This window comes from Eumetopias jubatus, unplaced genomic scaffold, assembly GCF_037043125.1.
Source record: "Eumetopias jubatus isolate StellerSeaLion01/CBP00866 unplaced genomic scaffold, mEumJub1_p1.0 scaffold_9, whole genome shotgun sequence".
Classification (NCBI taxonomy): Eukaryota; Metazoa; Chordata; class Mammalia; order Carnivora; family Otariidae; genus Eumetopias; species Eumetopias jubatus.
This window is the reverse complement of record NW_028274815.1, coordinates 21,336,422-21,361,705: the sequence shown is the minus strand read 5'-3', so window position 1 is coordinate 21,361,705 and position 25,284 is coordinate 21,336,422. Positions and strand designations below refer to the sequence as shown.

The window sequence follows — 25,284 nt, the reverse complement described above, 5'->3', positions numbered from 1 at the left end:
CCATGTTCATGTTCCTCAGCTGCACGAGACCACAAAATGAGATTGAGGCCACTCTGTTAACTGGGGTAAGGAATCTGGATTTGAAATTTGGACTTTCATTTGAAATGCAATGGAACTCAAATGGTTATATAAATGGGGAAGGAATGACAAAATGATCTATGCCTGATTTGTATTTGAAAAAAAGATTGCTCAGGCTGTTATGTGGGAAAAGGCAGAAAGGAAGAAGGCAAAAGGGAAAATAAGGACCTGTTAGGATATTAAGAGCCTACCTACTGGCTCAAAGAAGCAGTACTGGTGGCTTGGACTGGGGGGGTAACAAAGGAGATGGCAAATTGTATATGGATTCTAGAAATATAAGATTGAATCAACAGGGCTTACCGAAGAGGATGTTGGGATTAAGGGAATGGGAAGAATCGAAGATGACTCCCCAAGAATCTGGCACCTTATGTAGATAAATGGTTAATTCCTCTACAATGTAACACTATTGATTTCTGGTTGACTGTACTGATGTTAAATTTGCTGCTGGCTGAGGCACTTGGGTAGCACAGCTGGTTAAGCGGCTGTCTTTGGCTCAGGCAGGTCATGGCCCTAGGGCCCTGGGATCGAGACCCATGTCAGGCTCCCTGCTCAGTGGGGAGTCTCCTTCTCCCGCTGCTCGTGCTCTCTTGCTCAAGCTCTCTTCCTCTCTCTCAAATAAATAAATAAGATCTCTAAAAAAAAAAAAATTGCTGCTGGTAGAAGATACAGATGCCAACAGTAACAAACATTTCTGACCACCATCCCTTAAAAACAAAAACAAAACAAAACAAAAAAAAACAAGAAAAGGCAAACTTGAAGTAACTCACTATGGCTTTTTTCCTGGCAGGACCCACAACACTACAGAAAATGTAGATAGATACTGTGATGGAAACTTCTAGAGATCTGGGATTTTAAAAGCCACAGCTGCTTCTCTATCAGCCAAACAAGCTAATTTTAGGCCTACACACATTTGCCTTGGCCAGAGTGAGACCCATCGCCACCCTTATGCAACAGCCTACAAGACCCCTGGGAAAAAGAAAGACGTGAAGATCATTCAAGTAAAGAAAAATGACACAAAGCTTTAGCACAGACTTTAGAAAAGTTTCTCAAATCAATATTCAATCACAGAACAGAATTTTTCATGCTGAAACAAGAATCTGAATATATTCATTCAAATTAGACATAAAAAAAATCACTGTGCTTTTTTGTAGCAATTGGAAGCAAAACATTTAATGTTGAGTAAGGATAGCATTTTGAATTTATGAGTAATGGGTTTTTCATGCTAAAAGCCTTCTTCAATTATTGTGGCATATTCCAGATCTCTTAACTTGGAACTGCATGGTTTCCTTCTCCCTGGACTGTTAGCATGCGAACTTTCAAAAGCGAAGAAAGAAAATCAGCTAGCACAATGCTAACCTCTTAAAAACTATCAATCACAAATTTTCACCACTCATTCCTAATCTTTATAGGAAAATGGATATTTCAAATTAAAAGCAGTTTTATATATGAAAACGTACACTAAAAAATTTCTTTCTAAAGAGTTTTTACCCAAAAGAGGTAAAAATCAAACAATTCTAAATTAGAGATGTTACCATTTCTACGCTATACTTGAGATTTAGAAGTACAGTAGAAATCTTTTCTAGATTAATCTTGAAGACCACACTGGAGGACTTACTGTTACAAAAGAACATCTTTTGGGAAGGCTCTCTTTTTCAAAAACAAGTGTTAGTTTTTACTGTTTACTTCTAGAAGCTACAGAAACTAAAATGAGAGGGAGAAAAAAATACTTAAAGCCACAGGACAAGGAACAAAAGGGAAAGTTTGCGGGGCGCTTGAGTGGCTCAGTGGTTAAGTGTCCAACTCTTGATTTTGGCTCAGGTCATGATCTCAGGATTGTGAGATCAGGCCCCAGGTCCAGCTCACATACTGGGCATGGAGCCTGCTTAAGATTTTCTCTCTCCCTCTCCCTCTGTCCCGCTACCCGTCTCTAAAAAAAAAAAAAAAAGGCGGGGGCAAGTTTGTGGAAAAACAGGACAGATTTAGTAGGGCAAAGGTTTTATGTGTTATATAAAGAAAACTCTAACTTAAAAAATAGTTTTTTGTGCTTTTGTTTCTGTTGTATACACTCACATATAAATGTACATATATACTGAGTCACAGAGTCACAATGTAAAATGTGACTCTTACCATTCAAAAAAGCCTGAACATTATTAGTTTAAAGTGTGCACCGAGGGGATGCAGTTGAGAGGAAAGAATCAGTGTGGCAGAGCCTAAGAGGGGCCTGGAACACAGACTAACCCGTAGGGCCAACGCTGGGATAAGGCATGGGGCTAAAAAAGGGCAGGGGGGAGAGTTGGTTGAAATTCAGAATAAATAATTGACATACATTCCCTTGAGATCAGCTTTAATTATAATGAAACAGAAGTTAGGCACAGTTCATTTGCTGAGTTATTCCCCAGTTAAAGTAAGGAAAAATCAATGATCATCAAGTGGACTGTGCTTCAAGGGGAATCATTAAATTTAGGAAATACTTTAAAATATCTACATTTTAAATTTGTATTAAATTTTAAAGATGTTATAAAGATTATACCTCTAATTACATGGTCAGGTAATGACATTCTGGTTAAACATATCCTACTCTTCTAATTATCAGCTCCCTTTGGCACCTGGGTGGCTCAGTCGGTGAAGCACCCAACTCTTAGTTTCAACTCAGATCATAATCTCAGGGTTGAGAGACTGAGCCCCAATCTGGGCACAGAGCCCGCTTAAGATTCTCTCTCTCGGAGCTCCTGGGTGGCTCAGTCGGTTAAGCATCTGCCTTTGGCTCAGGTCATGATCCCGGGGTCCTGGAGATCAAGTGGGGAGTCTGCTTCTCCCTCTCCCTCTGACCCTCCTCCCTGCTTATGCTCACTCTCTCAAGTAAATAAATAAAATCTTAAAAAAAAAAAGATTCTCTCCCTCTGCCCCTCCCCAACCCCCTGCTCACTTGTGTTCTAATAATATAAATATTAATAGTATAAATAATAATTATTATTATTATTTGCAGCTCCCTTTCAAAGGGAATACCTAACTTTTTGAAACTGTCTTTGGATTCCGGGACACTGTTCTCCCCTAATTCTCTAAATCTCCTCTGCAATCTCCTCTGCTAACTTCTGGCTCTGCTCATATCCTAAAATAAAATGTTATTATTCTTAGGGTTCTAACCTCTTAATGGGAGATAACCAAATAATAATAGCTATGATTTATTAAACACTAATCATGTATCAGACACTGCTCTTAGTGCTTTACATGTACCACTCATTCTCATAACCATTCTATGTCAGGTCCTTTTATAGTGAAACCCAAGATAACAATGAATTCAAATTTAGCACAATTACTGACTGGTAATAAAGAAATGACAGCACTGGAAAGAGCAGGAAAATCAACTATCAAACTGCACTGTTCATAGGAAGCAGTATAGTAATGAACAGTGTTACTCTCAACTCTACAATCTGAGCATGTAATGCATCCCTGCTCTACCATTTACATGCCAAAGACCTTAGTTATTTCAAAATGCATCCATTTCATTATCTATAAAACAGGGATAATCCAAGAGAAAGGAAAATATATACCTACACAAAGATTTATAGCAGCTTTATGGTGAATAACCAAGCTGTGATGTATCTTAACAATGGAATACTACTCAGCAATAAAAAGTAATGAACTTGATAGACACAAAAATCAGTGACAATTTTCAAAATAATTACACTGAAAGAAGCCAGACCCTCCCCCCCAAAAAAGAAGACACTATATGATTGTATTTATATACAGTACTAGAAAATGGAAACTAGTCTACAGTGACAGAAAGCAGAAGAATGGTTGCTTGGGGACCAGGAAAAGGAAGGAAGGAAGGAAGGAAGGAAGGAAGGAAGGAAGGAAGGAAGGAAGGAAGGAAGGAAGGAAGGAAGGAAGAGAGGGAGGGAGGGAGGGAGGGAGGGAGGGAGGAGAGATTACAAAGAGGCTTCAAGGATGAATACGTTCACTATCTTGATTGTGGTGATGGTTTCACAGGTTTATACATATATATGTCAAAACTCACCAAATTGTATACTTTAAATACATACACAGTTATTGTACGTCAGTTATACCTCAACAAGGCTGTTAACATATCCCACGGGGTCATTTTGAGTATTTAATAGGTTAATATATATATATAAAACAATATTTACTATAAAATACTGCTATTCTAATTTTAAAGTCTATGATTCATACTTGAATACAAATTTAAAGAATTTCATTTTACTTCTATGGGGCAAATCCTATATAAACTAATAAAAATAATGCCTATAAAAAGTTATAAACACATTAAAGGAAACAAGTATTTTAGCTTAAGACTCTCAAAGCAATAAACTTTTTATATTGAGTGTTTGTAAAGTACGGTGCTAAAGGCTCTACAGAGATTATTTCATGTAATCCTTAGAACAATCTTTTGGGATAAGTGGTATTATCTGTATTTTACATATGAAGATACAGCCTCACAGTGGGTTATGTAGCTTGCTCAAGTTCATAAAGTAAGTGGAAAAGGTAAAACACTCAGCCACATCTCATGGACTGAAAATAGATAAAGTCCATGTCAATGTGTATTCATTTATTTTTAAAGTAATCTCTCCACCCAACATGGGGCTTGAGCTCACAACCCAGAGACCAAGAGTTACATGTTCTACCAACTGAGCTGTCAGGTGCTCTATGTCCATAATTTTTTTTTCTTCACTGAAAGAAGGTGACTTGACTGCTGGCTTTACAAAGGAAAGTCTCACAGAATCTAAACTGGTAACAAGGAAGGATTTCACTGCCAAACCTTCAGGAGCTTGACAATCTACTATATAAAGTAGGTAAATCAACATCACTTACCATATCTGTAGTTTGATCTTCTTCCCTTGCAATTCAACTGTTTTGATCTTAAAGTCTATTCCTACAACACAGAAAAAAAAAGGTAAATTGTATCTATGGCTCTGAACTTAGCTCTCCTAAAATTAACTGGAGTAAAAATAAAAACACACTTTTAAAATCTGTGTTTGTTTGGCTCGATAATCACTAGGTATGCAAATTCTGAGCAAATTATTCAATTTTAAACTCAAGTAATAGAAGATCCAAACATGGCAGAAGAAACAGCTATATAGAAGAGTTTTTACAATTAGGAAACGGAAAGGTAAACTTTAAAATGTCTAAATTTTTTTTAAAGTAGGCTCCATACCCAATGTGGGGCTTGAACTCATGAACCCAAGATCAGGAGTCGCATGCTCTACCAACTGAGCCAGCGAGGTGCCCCTAAAATATCGAATATTTTAATGCAGAAGAATAAAAATGTTTCCTAGTAGGAAAAAAAATATAGCCTTTACTAGCTTGCAAAGTAAAAAGACTCCAGGGATAAAGAGGGTTCTTTCTTTTTTTCTTTCTTTCTTAAGATTTTATTTATTTGAGAGAGAGCGAGAGAGAGAGCGCGCGCACACACACTCGCAAGGGGGGGCGGGGGGGGGGGGAGAAGAGGGAGAAGCAAACGCCCTGCTGGGCAGGGAGCTCAACAAGGAACTTGATCCCAAGACCTGAGCGGAAGACAGACGTTTAACTGACTGAGCCACCCGGGCGCCCAAGAAGGTCATTTCATGATGATAAAAGGGTGAATTCATTAAGAAGGCATAAAAATACTAAATGTTTATTCATCTAATAACACAGAGCTTCAAAAGACATGAAGCCAAAGTACTGTAACCAACCAAAATCTTCAGCTTGGGTTGAGTTTCCCATACCCAAATCAAAAGAAAAAAAAGGCAATGTGCCTGGCATTTATAAACCTCAGACTTTATCTATAGCCCATATTTTTGTTTCTCCAGGAATTACTGAGAAAATCATCCTACAGTGACCTAGTTGTCAAGACCAACTCTGAACAAGACTAACAATTCCAATTAGGCATACAATTTGTTAATTAATCTTAATGACAAACCTGACAACCAACACTATTTCAGAAAACTTCCCTGAAGGGAGGTGAAATTAGGACATGGTCTGAAAGTTCCACACCTTTTGAGATAAGAAACCAGGTACAACTGGAAAATAAGATTTTAGGCTGTTTTAAGCTAACTACCTCCAACCTAGACTCTTGAGTTTCTCTCTCAATCAATGTTGTCTATCCTCAAACTAATTAGCAGTGGTTAAAGCAGTTCTTCATTCTTTTCCGCACAAAAACTCTCCTTGTCTACCTCGGCCATTCATTCTTCAATCTTCATTACTGGTTTCTCCTTATCTCTCTGAAATTTTCCAAAACTTGGAGTGAACTTTTCTAAAATTTCAGTCATTCCCTTGGTGATTTTCCCTAATTTCACAGCTTTAAATTCCACAAACACACCGATAACTCTCAGATTTATATCAAAGCCCAGACCACTCTCTTGAACTCCGAACCTGAGATAACCATTTATTGTCTATCTGTAAATCCCATGTTTCACAAAGACAGAAGCAAAAGTTCTTAAAATGGTTCATAAGGTCCTACCCGATCTGCCCACCTCCCCATTTTCCACCCTGTCCTCATAATTCTCTGTATCTTTCTCTGATCTAGCTAAGTGTATCAGCCTGTTTATCATTCCACACACAGGTCAGGAAGATTCCCACCTCAAGGCCTTTGCACATAATTGTTCTCCCAACTCGGAATACCTCTTCTCCATCCATTACGGCTCCCTCCCCTCACTATCCTTTCCTAAGTGACAACATTTCCCCATGTCCCCCACCCCATGTCCATTGTCTGTTAATAATCCCTACCCTTCTTCCTTACTTTTCATCTTTAACATCCCTCAAATATACTTTATACATTTACTTGTTCCTGTTATTGTCTGTCTCCCTAAGCCAAAATATAAGATCCAAGGGTAAGAATTTTTATCTGTTTAATTCAGTTAAATTCCCAGCACCTACAGCTATGCCTGACATAAAAGCAGACATTCAAAAAGTATTTGAATAAACAGATAAATGATGTTTTCTAGAGAAAGTGAAATGGTACCTGAGAAAAGATATATAGATATTTCACCCTTAGGCTGAAACTAACACAGCATCCACCATCATATTTTTAGAGCCTCAGGCCAAAGTATGAACAACAAAAGTTCCAATGAGATACCAAAACCGAAACAAACCAAAAAAGAGAACCTGAAGGAAAAAGGGGCAATGCAGAGAAAGAGAAAAGACAGCTCCTTTTATCTTCTCAAAACAAGATAGGGAAAAAAGAGAGAGAGAAAGGAAGGAAAATCAACCTGAACCAGAAAACTCTTGGAAATTAAAAAAAGGGGGGGATTAATATATTCAACAGAAAGACTGTAAAAGAAAATTGAGATCTCCCAGAAAATATAACAAAATGACAAAGAATGGAATTTATGTGATATTTAACAGGTTAGAAAATCAAACTGGGAAGTCCGACATCTAACTAACAGAAGTTAAAGAAAGAACAGAGAAAACGACATGTAGAAAATAATAATTTATAAACTGTACAAGAAATCTGCACAGCAAGGGAAACAATCAATAAGGCAACCTACAGAAAAGGAAACGATATTTGCAAATGAAAAAACTGATAAAGGGTTAGTATCCTAAATAAAGAACTTATAAAATTCAACCCCCAAAAAACTAATAATCCCATTAAAAAATGGGCAGAAGACATGAATACATATTTTTCCAAAGAAGACATACAGATGGCCAACAGACACATGAAAAGATCATGAAAACATCACCTATCATCAGGGAAACACAAATCAAAACTACGAAGAGATTATCACCTTACACATGTCAGAATGGCTAAAATCAACAACACAAGAAACAACAGGTGTTGGCTAGGATGTGGAGAAGGGGGAACCCTCTTGCACTGCAGGTAGGAATGTAAACTGGTGCACCCACTCTGGAAAACAATTTGGAGGTTCCTCAAAATTTACAGAATTACCCTACGATCCAGCAATTGCACTACTAGGTATTTACCCAAAAAAAATACAAAAATACTAATTCACAGGGATACTGCACCCCGATGTTTATAGCAGCATTATCTACAATAGCCAAATTATGGAAACAGCCCAAGTGTCCATTGATTCATGAATGCATAAAGAAGATAAGGGAGCCTGAGTGGCTCAGTCAGCTAAGCGTCTGCCTTCGGCTCAGGTCATGATCCCAGGGTCCTAGGATCGAGCCCCATGCTCCCTCTCCCTCTGGCCTTCAACCCCACTCACACTCTTGCGCTCTCTTATAAATAAATAAAATCTAAAAAAAAAAAAAAGACACCCCCATTTCTCAGCCATAAAAAAAGAATGAAATCTTGCTACCACACAGATGGAGTTAGAGACTATTATTAAGCGAAAGAAGTTGGTCAAAGATAAATACCATATGATTTCATTCATATGTGGAATTAAGAAACAAAGCAAATAAGCAAAGGGAAAAAAATAAAAGGAGAGAGAGAGGCAAACCAAGAAACAAAGCTCTTAACTACAGAGAACAAACCAATGGTTACCAGAAGGGAGGTGGGTGGGGAGGGATGGGTTAAATAGGTGATGAGGATTAAAGAGTGCACTTGTGATGAGCACCCGGTGTTATGGAAGTGCTGAATCACTATACTGTACACCTGAAACTAATATTATACTGTATGTTAACCGGAATTTAAATTAAAACTTTAAAAAAATTGTGCAAGAAAACAGAACCAAAGGAATCTATTTTAGACTGACTCACCAAATGCCTAGCATAATGAATAAAATAAGGTCTATACCTCATAGTAGTAGCACCAGGAAATTTCAAGACAGCAGGAATAAAGATATTACAAAAGCTTGCAGAAACAAACTAGGCTCCATATTAAAAATCAAAAGTGACCACTCTGAACTTGTACTTTTCAACAGCAAAACTAGAATACAGTAAGATCATGTTTTGGGTTTGGTTTTTTTTTTTAAAGATTTTATTTATTTGACAGAGAGCTTGAAAGAGGACAAGCAGGGGAAGCAGCAGAAGGAGGGAAAGAGACAGGGCTGACACAGGGCTCAATCCCAGGACTCTGGGATCATGATCCAAACTGAAGGCAGACACTTAACTGATTGAGCCACCCAAGTGGCTTTAAAAAATATTTTCAACCTGGGGCACCTGGCTGCCTCAGCCAGTAGAGAGCATGAGACTCAATCTCACGGACATGAGTTTACCACACTGAGTGTAGTGCTTACTTAAAAAAAAAAAAAAAAAAAAAAAAATTTTTTTTCAACCCATATCCAGCCCCAAATCAAATGAAGGTAAAATAAATGCGTTTCTAGACATGAAAAAATCTCAAAATAGCTCCCATGCATCTTTTCTAAGACAACTACCAGGAGACTGCTTTGCCAAAAACAAGAAGAAATCCAGCCAAGAGTGAGGTAAATGGCAGCTCAAACTGGCTAGAGAGCAACCAGTTCAGAAGCGAATGAAAACAGAAAAGGACAGAACAAAATGAGAGGAAAGTTCCAAGAAGTATGCCTACTAAGAGAGGGAGGGGAAGAAATGGTATTAATGTAATTTGTATGAAAAACAGAAATTCAGGGGCGCCTGGGTGGCTCAGTCAGTTAAGCATCTGCCTTTGGCTCACGTCATGATCCCGGGGTCCTGGGATGGAGTCCCGCATCCGGCTCCCTGCTCTGCAAGGAGCCTGCTTCTCCCTCTGCCTGTCTCTCATGAATAAATAAATAAAATCTTAAAAAAAAAAAAGAAAAACAGAAATTCAGAGGATTTGGCAATTCTGTTGCAGAGTTTGGGATAAAGTATGAATAGTGTCTTGAAATCTAAGTGAATGTAACAATGAAGGAACGGTAAATTACAATAAAAAGAGAAAGTCATCCAAGAAAGGAAAAGTGATTACAGTATGCTACTTGGTTTAACAGCTAATAAAAACGTGTTATAACTATTTGAGAAGATGAAGAGAGAGGCACCATGAGTGTCCAGTGTTACCAGAGTAATCGATTCTTTTTTTTTTTTTTTAAAGATTTTATTTATTTATTCATGAGAGGCAGAGAGAGAGAGAGAGAGAGAGAGAGAGAGGCAGAGGGAGAAGCAGGCTCCCAAGCAGCAGGGAGCCTGATGCGGGACTCGATCCCAGGACCCTGGGACCATGACCTGAGCTGAAGGCAGACGCCCAACCATCTGAGCCACCCAGGCACCCCGAGTAATCGATTCTTATTTCCCGTTAACAACAAGAGAGAATTTCTGAAGTTAAGTTTTTGGGGTTTGTTTTAAGTTAAAAGCTATGACTAAGGAATATGGTGTTGAGGAATAGAGAAAAAGGCCAGAAAATGTTTGGAAAAGGAACCACAAAGGTAGGCACAGGGCAAAGATCTGTTGTTGCTGCTGTCCTCATAGGCCTTGAAATACTATGTGATTTCTGAAATTCTGGTCTATTTCATTAACAGAAATAAAAATTGGGTTAACAAAGGAGGAGTTATGTTTACAAATATGTTCTCTCCACTATTTAAACACTTCAATTTGATCATATTTTAGCATGGCCCTAAGCCACCCCTGCAGTCTCATTCCCCCTCCAGTCTTCCTCTTGTAACTTCAAACACAACTTCTGCAGCTGTGTGCTTTTTCCAAGTAAATACCTTTGTCACTCCAGCATGTACTTTCTACATTCCCCAAAACACACACACCTAAGTATGGGAAAAGTTATACTTAAGATTCAGTAGAAAAGGGGTGGGGGGATGGGTTAGCCTGGTGGTGGGTATTAAAGAGGGCACGTATTGAATGGAGCACTGGGTGTTCTATGCAAACAATGAATCATGGAACACTACAGCAAAAACTAATGATGTAACGTATGGTGACTAACATAACATAATAAAATAAAATTTTAAAAAAGAGTAGAAAAGCTTTTGATAAAATTTAGGAATTAGAGCAAAATCAACAGCTCAACTGCCAAGAGAAGCTAGGAAAATCTATCACCCTTTAAGATTCTGCCAGGAGAAATAATGAGATTCTCCTGCAACACTATCATTTCCTAAATTACCACAGACTACAGCAATCATAGGGTTTGCTCCAACCAGTGACTCTTTTAGGTTTTGCTTATTTAAAAACACTCTAAAGGAAATCTCTATTTTTTACAGATTCCTGGGACTCAGCTCACACGAATATTTCAATTTACTGCAATCTAACTTTTACCAATTTTCAGCTGCTCAGGAAAGTAAGAAACAATATCAGCCAAAATACCTGCCTTAATAATGTTGCAGAAGCACCATCCAGTGGCAAGAGGAGTAACTGCAACTTCTTGCCGCTATATCAGTTTAGCTTCTGATGACACACCAACACATAGGCAGAAATATAATAAACTCCAGACAGCCAAAGTTTAACAACTCATAGGTAAATAATATCTGCGACTTTTAACAAGTGAAAATAAAGTATTTTGACCACATCAGGAAAGGAAATAAGAATCCTATACCCACAATCCTTTGAATGCAGCTTTGTCTGGAATTTAAGAAACATTCTAATCCTAGCTCTAGCTGTCATAATAGCACAAATTTTGAAAAGACCACTTTTCAATACAGACACTTAGTTTCTTTATCTAGATGCAGATGTGAAAATGCAGAATGCAAAAGCTTCCTGTGAAGATTCTTTCATGTAACAGTAACAGCTTACTAAACACTGAGAATTTACAATGTGCTTGGCACTGTTTTAAGCAGATTAATGCATTAAATCCTCAGAACAATCCTAACCCATACTTTTATTTCCATTCTACAAATGAAAAATAAAATAAAAACCAATAGCAGGAGGGAAAAAAAAAAGCAATAATACTAATATTTACTGGATAATGACTAAGTGTTCTAAGCATTTCACATATACTATCTCATTTAATATCCAAAAATATCCTCTGCAAAAGTACTAATAGCCCTCTTTACAGAAGAGGAAATTTTTATTTTTTTTATTTTAAATTTTAGTTAACATACAGTGCAATATCGGTTTCAGGAGTAGAATTCGGTGGTTCATCACTTACATACAACACCCAGTGATCATCACAAGTGCCCTCTTTAATACCCATCACCCATCTGGCCGATCCCCCACCTCCTTCCCTCCATCGACTCTCAGTTTGTTCTCTCTTATGGTTTGTTTCTCTCTCCTTTTTTTCTTTCCCCCGTTCTCATACGTTCATCTGTTTTCTTTCTTAAATTCCACATGAGTGAGATCATATGGTATTTGTCTTTCTCTGACTTACTTCACTCAGCATAATACACTCTAGCTCTATCCACATCGCTGCAAATGGCAAGATTTCATTCTTTTTGATGGCTGAGTAATATCCCACTGTGTGTGTGTGTGTGTGTGTGTGTGTGTGTGTGTGTGTGTGTGTGTGTGTGTGTGTGTGTGTGTGTGTGTGTACACAAAGACAGGCACACATACCACATCTTCTTTATCCATTCATCAGTTGATGGACATTTGGGCTCTCTCCACAGTTTGGCTATTAATAATGCTGCTTTATTATAAACACTGGGGTGCAGGTACCCCTTCAAATCTGTATTTTTGTATCCTTTGGGTAAACACCTAGTGGTGCAATTGCTGGATCATAGTGTAGTTTTATTTTTAATGTTCTGAGAAACCTCCATACCTTTCTCCAGAGTGGCTGCGCCAGTTTGCATTCCCACCAACAGTGCAAGACGGTTCCCCTTTCCAGAAGAGGAAACTTTAATTTACCCAAGGTCAGAGAACTAACAGGTAGCAGAACCAGAAATCAATTCCATGTGTTTTTTCAGACCATACAAGCTCTTAACTTACATTAAGTTCCTAACTCCATTTTTTAAATTTATTTTTATTATTTTTGAGAGAGAGAACACATGGGTGAGCAGGGGTGGGGGGAGGGGAGGAGAGAGATAATCTTAATTAAGCAGGCTCCACATCCAGCATGGAGCCCAATGTGAGGTTCGATCTCACAACCCAGAGATCACGACCTAGGCCAAAAGCAAGAATTGGACGCTTAACTGAGTCACCCAGGTGCCCCCATAACTCCATTTTTTATTTACCTATTTTCTATCGAGGTAAAATTCACATAAGATGCACCATTTTAAAATGAACAATTTAGTACATTCAAATGTTGTGCTACCAGCACCTCTATCTAGTTCCAAAATGTTTTCATCACTTCAAAAGGAAATCCCATACCCACGAAGCAGCTGCTTCCCATTATCCCCTCCCATGACTGCCTGGAAACCATGTCTGCATTCTGTCTCTATAGATTTACCTATTCTGGATATTTTATATAAGTAGAAGCACACAACATGTGACCTTTTGTCTCTGGCTTCTTTCACTTAGCATAATGTTTTCAAAGCCTATCCATATTGTAGCATTTATCATACTTCATTCTTTTATGAATGAAAATTCCCTATGTATATACACCATAATTTGTTTATCCACTTATTTTTTTAAGATTTTATTTATTCTCATGCACAAGAGAGAGAACAAGCAGGAGTGGGGTGGGGAGCAGCAGAGGGAGAAGCAGACTCCCCGATGAACAGGGAGCCCCATGCGGGACTCGATCCCAGGACCCTGGGGTCATGACCTGAGCTAAAGGAAGCTGCCCAACTGACTGAGCCACCCAGGCGCCCCATCCACTTCTTTCTTGATGAAAATTTGGGATGTTTCCAACTTTTGGCTTTTGTGAATAGCATTGCTATGAACACACACATACATGTATTTACGTGAGCACGTTTTTCAATTCTTTGGGCAATACAAAGAATAGAATTGCTGGGTCATATGGTCAAATTTAAACATAATTTTATGTTTAACTGCTTCAGGAACCACTGTTTTCCACATCAGCTACACCATTTTACATTCCCACTAGCAACATATGAGGGTTCAATTTTCTGCATCCTTGCCAATGTTTATTATTTTCCTTTTAAAATTTTAAGTCATCATAGTGGCTGGGTATGAAGTAGTACCTCATTGTGGTTTTGACTTGTGTTTCCCAAAGGACTAATGATGTTGAGCATCAATTCATCTGCTTCTTGGCCATCTGTATATCTTCTTTGAAGAAATGGGTATTCAAGTCCTTTGCCCATTTTTTAATCAAGCTTTTTGTTGTTGAGTTGTAGGATTATTTTTACATTTTGGGTACCAGACCCTTATCAGATATATGATTTGCAAATATTTCTACATTCTGTAGGCTGTCTTTTCACTTTAATTTCCATTGACACTATAAAAGCTTTTAATTTTGATGAAGTCCAATTAAATTATCTATTTTTTTTTACTTTGTTGCATGCTATATAACTTCATTGATTTTAATTTTTGAAATGCATGAGATAGGAGAAGTTCCTGGGAATTAAAAAACTACTGATGGGGTGCCTGGGTAGCTCAGTCATTAAGCGTCTGCCTTCGGCTCAGGTCATAATCCCAGAGTCCTGGGATCGAGCCCTGCATCGGGCTCCCTGCTCGGCGAGAGGCCTGCTTCTCCCTCTCCCACTCCCCCTGCTTGTGTTCCCTCTCTTACTGTCTCTCTGTCAAATAAATAAATAAAATCTTTAAAAAAAAAAAATTACTGACAGGAAATTTACACTCGAGAGAGAGGAAACAGTAAAAATTTTAAAAACTGTTTCTAAGATTTATTTATTTGTGGGGCGCCTGGATGGCTCAGTTGGTTAAGTGTCTGCCTTCGGCTAGGTCATGATTCCAGGGTCCTGGGATCTAGCCCCACGTCAGGCTCCCTGCTCAGCAGAGAGTCGGCTTCTCCCTCACCTTCTGCGGCCCCCCCCCCGCCGACTTGTGCTTTCTCTCTCAAATAAGTAAAATCTTTTTAAGATTTTATTTATGGGGCGCCTGGATGGCTCAGTCGTTAAGTGTCTGCCTTCGGCTCAGGTCATGATCCCAGGGTCCTGGGATTGAGCCCCGCATCGGGCTCCCTGCTCAGAGGGGACCCTCTCCCACTCCCCCTGCTTGTGTTCCCTCTCTCGCTCTGTCAAAAAAAAAAAAAAAAAAAGATTTTATTTATTTATTTGACAGAGAGAGATAGCACAAGCAGGGGGAGCTGCAAGCAGAAGGAGAGGGAGAGAAGCAGGCTCCCCTAGGAGCAGGGAGCCGGATGTGGGGCTCAAACCCAGGACCCCCCAGATCGTGACCTGAGCCCAAGGCAGCCGCTTCACCGACTGAGCTACCGAGGTGCCCCTCAAATAAATGAAATCTTTAAAAAAATTTTTTTTAAAGATTTATTTGAGAAACAGTGTGCACACACAAGGTGGGGAGGGGGAGAGAAGGAGAGAGAGTCTTAAGCAGACCCTGCACTGAGCACACAGCCCGACATGGGCCTTGATCTCAAGACCCTGAGAGATCACGACCTGAGCCAAAACTAAGAGCCGAATGCTTAACCGACCGTGCCACCCAGGCACCACAATAAAATAAGATTTTTAATGTTAGTAATCACAAATGCTATCAACAGGAATGGGGAGAGGGCTATTTTATACAAGAAAATCAGGGAATGCTTTACTGAAAGACCTTTGAGCAAAGACCTCAAGGAGGTCTGGAAACAAAGCCATGTGACTATCTAAGGAGAATGTTCCAGGCAGAAACACTAAAAGCAAAGGATCTGAAGTAAAAATATGCTTGGTGTGCTCAAGAAACAGACAGGGTTTGAATATAGTGATATAAGCCTTTTTTTTTTTTAAAGATTTTTATTTGAAAGAGAGAGAATGAGAGAGAGAGAGCACACATGAGAGGGGGGAGGGTCAGAGGGAGAAGCAGATGTGGGGCTTGATCCCGGGACTCCAGGATCATGACCTGAGCTGAAGGCAGTCGTTTAACCAACTGAGCCACCCAGGCGCCCCTGATATAAGCCTTCTAAACCATGAACATGGTAAAGTTCTCCATTTATTTGGATCTTCTTTAAGTTCTCTCAACAGTATTTTGTAGTCTTCAGTGCCCATGTCTTACACATTATTTTGTCAAATTTATTCCTATTTCATTTTTAGGATGCTATTATAAATAATACTTTTAAAGGTTTCATTTTCCAATTGTTTGTTGCTAAATGCAGAATACAACTTATTTTTGTATATGGACCTTATCCTGCAACTTTACTACAGTCACTTCTTAATTCTAGCTGCTCTTTTTCTGGGAGGGGTGGCGAGGGTGGTGCTTAGGGTTTTCTATGAATGTAATCATAATCAGTCTACAGAAAGGTACTTTTCTATGATCTTCCTTTTGAACCTCTGATTTATTTCTTTCTCTTGCCTTACTGTTACCAGCTTGGACCTCTAATAAAATGTTGTTTTGTACTTGATCCTTAAGAGAAAGCTTAGACTTGAAAGCCTCACCATTAAAGTATCATGTTAACTGTACATCATTTAGTAGGTTGAGGAAATGTCCTTCTATTCCTAGTTTGCTGAAGTATCATGATGCAAATAAGGCTGCATTTTGTCAAATGCTTTTTCTATACCTACTAAGATGATCATGACTTTTCTTCTTTATCCCATTAAGTCAGCTAATTAAAATTGATTTTGAATGTGAAATCAACATTGGATTCTGGAAATAAAACCTACTTGGTCATGATGTATTATTCTTTTTATAAGTTCCCAGAATTGCTTTGCAATTATTTAGATAAGGATTCATATGTACATGCTCATGAAGGACATGTCAATGTTCATTAGAGATATCTTTGGTTTTAGTATCTAGGATAAGGCTGGTCAAATAAATGATTTGAAAAGTGTGCCCTCCTCCGCTATCTACTAAAATAGAATTTTCTTCCTTAAACATCTGATAAAACTCACCAATGAAGCCATCTGGGTCTTAAAGTTTCTTTCAAAAAAACTTAAATTAAGATTCTATTTCTTTAATATAGGTCTATTTACTCTATCAATCACTACAGAGGAATGGTGAATATACAACTATAACTGTGTATTTCTATTTCTCCTTCCAATTCTGTTGATTTTTGCTTCAAGTATTTTGAAACCTTGTTATTAGGCATATAAATATGATAAACTGACACCTGTATCATTACAAAAATAACTTCTCTTTATTCCTGGAAGTATATCCCTTGCTGTGAAATCTACTTTGTCTAATGTTAATACAGCTACTTGAGCTTTTTTTTATAATTAGTAGCTTATTAGATAGTCCTAACGTATTTTTAGTGGTTGCACTAGAGTTTATAATATACATTTTTAACTGAGCACAATTCACCTTCAAACAGCATTATACCATTTCTCCTATTAATATAAGAACCTTATAGCAGTAAACTCCCACTTTCTGCCTCCCGTTATTGGGCTATTTTTTTCACTTTTTACTTCTACTTGTACTTCTGAATTTTACTTGTAAATTGTCTTTGAAATAAATTTAAATCTGAGAAAAAAGTATTTTATATTTCCCCACATTTCTTATCCTCTCCATTCCTCTGTATATATCTGAGTTTCCACCTAGAATGACTTTCTTCAGCCTCAAAAACTTCCTTTAACATTTTTAATAGTGCAAGATGGTCGGCAAGAAATTCTCTCAGCTTTTGTCTGGAAAATGTCTTTATTTTGCCTTCATTTTTGAAAGTTTTTTTTCTTTTTTAAGATTTTATTTATTTTTTGACAGAGAGAGACACAGCGAGAGAGGGAACACAAGCAGGGGGAATGGGAGAGGGAGAAGCAGGCTCCCCGCTGAGCAGGGAGCCCAATGTGGGGCTCGATCCCAGAACCCTGGGATCATGACCTGAGCCGAAGGCAGACATTTAACCGACTGAGCCACCCAGGCGCCCCTGAAAGGTATTTTTGTTAGTATTAAATTCCAACTTGATAGTATTCTGCCTTCGAACTGTTTTTTAATATTTTATTTTTAAATAATCTCTACACCCAAAGTGAGGCTTGAACTTACAACCCTGAGATCAACAGTCGCATGCCCGACTGACTGAGCCAGCTAGGCGCCCCTCCCTTCAGAACTTTAAAAGTCTTATTACTCCATTGTCTTCTGGCTTGCACTGCCTCCCACACACACACCCCTTTTGGTAGAAATGTAGATTTAAGAAATTTATTATTATTAAATCATATTAAAGTTGCAAAAACAGAGTCCACATATACCTTTCATTCAGCTTCTAATGTTAACACTTACATAACCATTTATCAGAAACAAGAAAGTAACGATGGTACAATGTTATTAACTACAGACCTAATCTACCAGTTTTTTCACTAATGTCTTTTTCTGTTTCAGGATCCAATCTAATTCCCACACTGCATTTAGCTGACAAGCCTCCTGAAATCTGTAACAGTTACTCAGTATGTTCTTGTCTTGCATGACCTTGATAATTCTGAAGAATACTAGTCAGGTATTTTGTAGAATCTCCCTCCATTTGGGTTTGTCTGAGGTCTTCTCATAATTAGAGCAAAGCTTCACATTTTTTGGTAAGAACACCACAGATATCATATTTTCCCTTTCTTAGCTCATTATCAGGGAGTATACATTGCAAATATCTTATTGCTGTGACATTAACCTTGATAACTTGGTTATGGTGGTATCTACTATATATATATATATATATATATATATATATACACACACACACACACACACACATACACATATATATACACACACACACACATCTCCACTATAAATTCACTATTTTTCCCTTTATAACTAATAAGATTTTTGGAGAAAATACTCTATTTTCTCCAAAGACTATGCAAATATCATGCTTCTCATCATACCTTCACCCACTGATTTTACCTTCCATCATTAATTTGTTCCTGTGACAACTGTTACTGTAAAATTTGCCTAATGGTAATCTTATGTTTCAGTCACTGCTTTACACTTAATAACTGGAATTCAATTATTTATTATTGCCAATATGGACTCACAGAAATCTTATTCTACTGCTTAAAATGCAGTACTATAATTATTTGATTACAGCTTTGGTCATTAGAAGCTCTTTCAGGTTGGCTCCTAGGTCCTTTTGACATGTCCCACCCTTTTCTAGCACTTCTTTGTTCTCTGGCACCAAAGATGTCCAGGATCATCTACTGCCCCTATCCCAGCTCTTTGCTCAAAGAGCACTGGTTCCTCTTAATGAAGAATTGTAGAGTCCAAGATCTGGGCACAAGGTATGCTCATTTCTACTGGGATGTAACTGCTTCCAGGCGTTCCCAGAGGACAGAGTGAGGAAATAATTATGTAAAATAACCCATGCATATACATACATCTACATTTCTGTAACTACCTGTATGTATAATATATATAAAACCATGAGTTAATATTGAGACCTCTGACACCTCCAATTCAACACCAAAAAGTTCATTCTATACTTGTAACCTCTTCTTTTAACAATTAGATACCTGGCTGTCATTACCTAGTATATATTTACTTATATATTCAATCCCAGTATATACATAAAGTAGTTTATACATAAAGCAGTTTCAAACTTACTAATCCATACCCTTATGAGAAAGGGTAGATTTACTAACTAGAATACTTGTATATAGTTCTTTTTATCTTTAGTCTTACAGTATATCTAGTCAACATACTGTGGTTTTTTTGTTTTGTTTTGAGAGAGCAAGGGAGAGGGGTAGAGGAAGAGGGGGAGAGAAAGAATCTGAAGCAGGCTCCACACTGAGCACAGAGGCCAACGAGGAGCTCTATCTCACAACCCTGAGATAATGACCTGAACCAAAATCAAGAGTTGGACACAACCGACTAAGCCACCCAGACACACCACAAAATACTGTTTTCTAAAGTTACTTTATCCCCTTCCTCCCCCTCAGTGTGGTTATGTTATTCAATTGTAATAAAGTGACCTTCATTTGTTGGCTTACATTATTTTCCTGAAAAGTCAACAGCTGTTGCCCTCTGTATATATAAATGTGGTCTGTCTTTCCTCTAGCTTCTCTTAAGACTTCTCTTTATAACTGGTTTTCAGAAACTGGATTAGGCTGTGCCTTGGTATGACTCTTTTTGTTTATCCTATCTGGGTTCATTAAGTCTAAGGGGTTCATTAAGTCTATTATAGCTTTCATCATATCTGGAAATTTTTCAGCTATTATTTCTTCAAATACTTAGGCAACTGCAGCCCCTCCCCTGAATTCCAAATGCAAATGTATTAGACTATGTGATAATGTCCCACACATCACTGAGGCTTTTTTCCCCCAGCCTTTTTTCCCTTGTGCTTCATTTTATTTTTTTTTTAATTTTATTTATTTATTAGAGAGAGAACGAGCACAAGCAGCGGGAGTGGCAGGCACAGGGAGAAGCAGGCTCCCTGCTGAGCAAGGAGCCCAATGCGGGACTCGATCCCAGGACCCTGGGACCACGACCCAAGCCGAAGGCAGACGCTTAACCGACTGAGCCACCCAGGCGTCCCCCTTGTGCTTCATTTTAGACAGTTTCTACTACCCATATTTTATTCTGTATATCTAATCTGTTGTTAAGCCCCATCGACTGGATTTATCATTTCAGATACTGTATTTTTCAATTCTAAAAGTTCCAATGGGTCTTTTTTACATCTTATGTTTCTTTCATCTTCATGCTTTCCTTTAACTGTTTCAACATATCTCTGTCTTCTAAAACTATCATGTCTGTCATTTCTGGGTCTGTTTCCATCAACTGATTTTTCTCCTGGTTAAGGATTACATTTTCTTATTTCTTCATATGTCTAATAATTTCAGATTAGGTGCATCTTACATATTTTTATTATATATCTTATATAATCTTATATATTTTGTTATATATATTTTGCATCTTATATATTTTGTTAATGTATAGATTTTTTTTTTAAGATCTATTTGTCAGAGAGTGAGCACAAGCAGGGGGAGCAGCAAGCAGGAGAAGCAGGCTACCCGCTGAGCAGGGAGACTGATGTGGGGCTCGATCCCAGCACCCTGGGATCATGACCTGAGCCGAAGGAAGACACTTTACTGACTGAGCCACCCAGGCATCCCTAATGAATAGTTTTAAATGTTGAGTTTTGTTCAGATGAGCAGCTAAATTAGTTGAAAATCAGCTTAATCCTTTAGAGATCTGTTTTTGAGCACAGCTGTTTGTTTGTTTGGTTTTGTTTTTTAAGATTTTATTTATTTGACAAAGAGAGACACAGCGAGAGAGGGAACACAAGCAGGGGGAGTGGGAGAGGGAGAAGCAGGCTTCCCGCTGAGCAGGGAACCCGATGCGGGGCTCGATCCCAGGACTTTGGGATCATGACCTGAGCCGAAGGCAGACGCTTAACGACTGAGCCACCCAGGCGCCCCACACAGTTTTGTTTTGTTTTTTTCTAAGATTTTATTTATCTGAGGGGCGCCTGGGTGGCTCAGTCGTTAAGCATCTGCCTTCAGCTCGCCTTCGGCTCAGGTCATGATCCCAGGGTCCTGGGGTCGAGCTCCACATCGGGCTCCCTGCTCCACAGGAAGCCTGCTTCTCCCTCTCCCACTCCCCCTGCTTGTGTTCCCACTTTCGCTGTGTCTCTCTCTGTTAAATAAAAAAATAAAATCTTTAAAAAAAAAAAGATTTAATTTATTTGAGTGTGAGACAGAGCGTGCGCACAAGTAGGGGGAGGGGCAGAGGGAGAAGCCGACTCACCACTAAGCAAGGAGTCGGATGTGGAACTCGATCCCAGGTCTCCGGGATCATGACTTGAGCTGAAGGAAGACGCTTAACCAACTGAGCCACCCAGGCGCCCATTTCAGCACAGTTTTAAGGTGGGGCGAGAGCAGTCTTTTCTCCAGAATTACTTTAGCCCTACTCCTAATGAGTACCATTTCTGGGGTCTCCCCCAAATGGCCCTGATTGTCAGTGAGTTCTCTCTATTCATGGTGGTCAGAACTAGAATGTATCCCAACCCCTTTTATGTCTCAATACTTCTACCAGCTAACTGGTAGTTGTTCTTCCCCTAATAGTTGTTTTCTGCCCAGCCATGGAGTCCCACACATCTTAGTATACAGGCAAAGATTCAAAGGGACTCCTTTCTGGATCTCACTGTCTGTATAAACCCATCTTCTTTATTTTTTATTTTTACAAGAGAAGTTTTAAAATAGGCTCCACGCCCAAAGTGGGGCTTAAACTCATAACCCTGAGATCAAGAGCTGCATGCTCCACCAACTGAGCCAGCCCAGAGCCCCCATAACTCCATCGTCTATGATAAGCAATCCTGCAAATTCCAGCCTCCCTGGTCTCTCTCTACTCTGATTTCTATCACCTTGGCACAACAAGACTGCCTTGCCCTGCTTAGATCCTGCACTGGAATCCAGTTTCAGACAGAAAGCCAGGGTGATCGGGTTGGGTTCAATTTCTTTGTTTTCCTTCTCTCAAGGATTGCATTTCTGCCCCAGCTGTTACCAAATACTTAGAAACAGTTGTTTCATATGTTTTGTTCAGTTTTCTAGCAGTTTATAGCCAGAAGGCTATTCTGGTACCTGTTATAATGTCCAGAAGTTCTCAACAAGCTTTATTGTCTTTTAAAGATTAAGTAAATCCCTGATCTTTGTTGGAATATGTTTCAAATCATTTGAGAACCTAATGAAAATCATGGATCCTTTGCCCATACCCTTACACCAAATTGCACATATACAAAATTTGGAGTACAATTTCAGGGAGTTCATAGCCTCTGCCCAAGTCCCCCACCTTCTATGTAACCAGAGGGTTGTGGTCTACAGTATTAGTGCATTATCATTCTTTCAAAGCTTTACAGCCAATTTTTATTCACTGAAAACTTGCTAGGCTACAATTCAAGTATTTGAATCACAGAAGTTTTTTTTTTTAATCAAAGAAGACACTTTAAAAGTTCAGAAATAATACAGCTATTATTGTTTCTTCATGTGTGACAGTATTTCTCACATATCTTCATGATGATATACTGGCAGTTCGATATTACAGACTAAAGAAACAAAGCTGAAGCAACCTGGATTTTGTACCAAATTAACTTTCTTTTGTTATATAATTATTAAAAAGCAAATTATTTTTTTACTATGCTGATCCAGCCACCAACAAGAGCAACACTGATACTGAATTATAAATATATAGACTTCATATACATATTCATTCTTCATCAACTGCTATTAAAAACTGGCATTCTCTTAGGTTACTAGTCCTACAGTAGCACAAGCCAGCTCTGTCAGGCCAGATGGATGTGAATAAACATCATCTCAGAATTCACCCTAATCCTATACATTCAGCAATAAATACCTGTTGATTTAAGTAATGGAAGGAAGTTGAGAAAGTAAAGACAGAAAGGTAAGGGAAAGGATAGCATATAAGAATGCTTAATATTTAATTATCAAAACTCAGTTGATCAGAACGTGAGGGTTTACTTCTGGACTCTCAATTCTATCCCACTGGTCTGTAATGTTTACCTTTACGCTAGAACCACACGGTCTTCATTTACAGTAGCTTTAAGTGTTGAAATCAGGTAGTGTGTCTCCCAACATTGTGCTTCGTTTCAAGATTATTTTGGCTATTCTGGGTCCTCTGCATTTCTATATTAATCTTAGCCACCTGTCAACTTCTGCAAACAAGCTTGCTAGTATTTTGACAGGCAATGCACTGAATCTGTAGACCAATTTGGATAGTACTGCCACCTTACTATTGTCTTCTGATCCATGAACAATGGGTATCTTTCCATTTATTTAGATCTTCTTTAGTCTCTTTCAACAGTTTTCAGTGTACAAGTCCTGTACTTCTTTTGTTAAATTTGTTCCCAAATGATTCTTTTTGATGCTAGTATAAATAGAATGAATGTCTTAATATCATTTTTAGATATTTCATTACCAGCGTATAGAGACATATTCAATTTCTTTATATTGAACTTGTATTCTATTTAGACTTTTAAAAAGCAAAGTAGCTAAAGTACCTGTACATTATATTACATTAAAACTATATTACAGGGGCACCTGGGTGGCTCAGATGGTTAATTAAGCATCTGCCTCCGGCTCAGGTTGTGATCCCAGGGTCCTGGGATCGAGCCCCGCATCAGGCTCCCTGCTTGACGGGGAGCCTGCTTCTCCCCCTCCCTCTGCTGTTCCCCCTACCTGTGCTCTCTTGCTCTCTCTGTCAAATAAATAAATAAAATCTTTAAAAATAAATAAAATTATATTACAAATAACAAAAGTCATTCTAACAAAAAATAACTTCATCCAACAAAAGCAGCTGATGTTACAAAGTAGTATATAATAAGGCCCAAGAACTTGGAGCCTGGGTGGCTCAGTCATTAAGCATCTACCTTCGGCTCAGGTCATGATCCCAGGGTCCTGGGATCGAGTCTCACATCGGCTCCCTGCTCAGCGGGAACCCTGCCTCTCCCTCTCCCACTCCCCCGCTTGTGTTCTTGTTCTATCTCTCTGCAAATAAATAAGTAAAATCTTAAAAAAAAAAAAAAAAAGCCCAAGAATTGCCAAATCTATAGGTATAACTCAGGATGAAGAAAGTCTTATTTGTTATGCACTAATTTTAGAGACACTCCCCTAATTCATTAAGATTCTCAGAATATAGTTAAGAAAAGACAACTGGGAAATCTAATAAATTACACAATACCAGTTAATAGAGCATAAAAGAGAAGCAACACCTCAAAAACAGAAAATTAACATATTTGTCTGCACAAAAGATGTATTATCTTTATTTACTCTGCCAGAATAAGTTATTTTCTTATTTGAAAATTTAAAATTTAATATATATATACACACACACACATACACACACACACACACACACACACATATATATTTTTTTAAAGATTTTAAGTAATCTCTACACCCAATGTGGGGCTCGAACTCACAACCCGGAGATCAAGAGTCACATGGTCTACTGAGGGCCAGTCAGACACCCCTAATACCTATTCTGAATACCCATGGTAGCATTTTAAGTATTATCTGGTATTTTGCCTTTTACCACCTACCCAATTTGGCAAAAATGAAAAACAATAACCAATTTACACTTGTACCTTAACAAGATTTCTGAAAAATCAAAAGCTCTGAAAAAGTAAAACACAACCACACTTACTGCCTTAATTATTTTGAATTCAAAATTAGTATAGCACAAGTTAATGAGCTCTGTGCTTTCACATAAGCCATAAGATTTATTTCACTGGAGTCATATATTTCCAAAAGTAGTTTTAAATTTGGCATGTGTAGTTAATTCCTCAAGTCCCTAATGAATTTCCTTCATTTCCTTTATTCCTAAGCTCTTTATAAGCTCCTTTGACACTTTTCTAAAAAAGGAAGGAGAGACTTTTTCATGTCAAAGAATTGAGCAAGTAAATTCTGTGATGAAACACTATTTTGCTGCTTTTGCTGTCACTTCCACTACCCAACACTTTGGAGGCACCTTCCAGAAGTTGTTCTCCAGAACATGGCAGTATCTTAT

At 38.3% G+C, this 25,284-nt stretch overlaps 1 protein-coding gene across 1 annotated transcript in view; it reads right to left on the bottom strand.

Annotated features, from left to right (window-relative positions):
- Positions 1-25,284, bottom strand: part of RAB10 (RAB10, member RAS oncogene family) — an 86,439-nt gene that overhangs the window by 24,063 nt on the left and 37,092 nt on the right. The window contains exon 2 of the mRNA XM_028099434.2: positions 4,909-4,969. Within this exon, the coding sequence (XP_027955235.1) occupies positions 4,909-4,969 (61 nt within the window). The remainder of the gene's footprint in view (positions 1-4,908; positions 4,970-25,284) is intronic.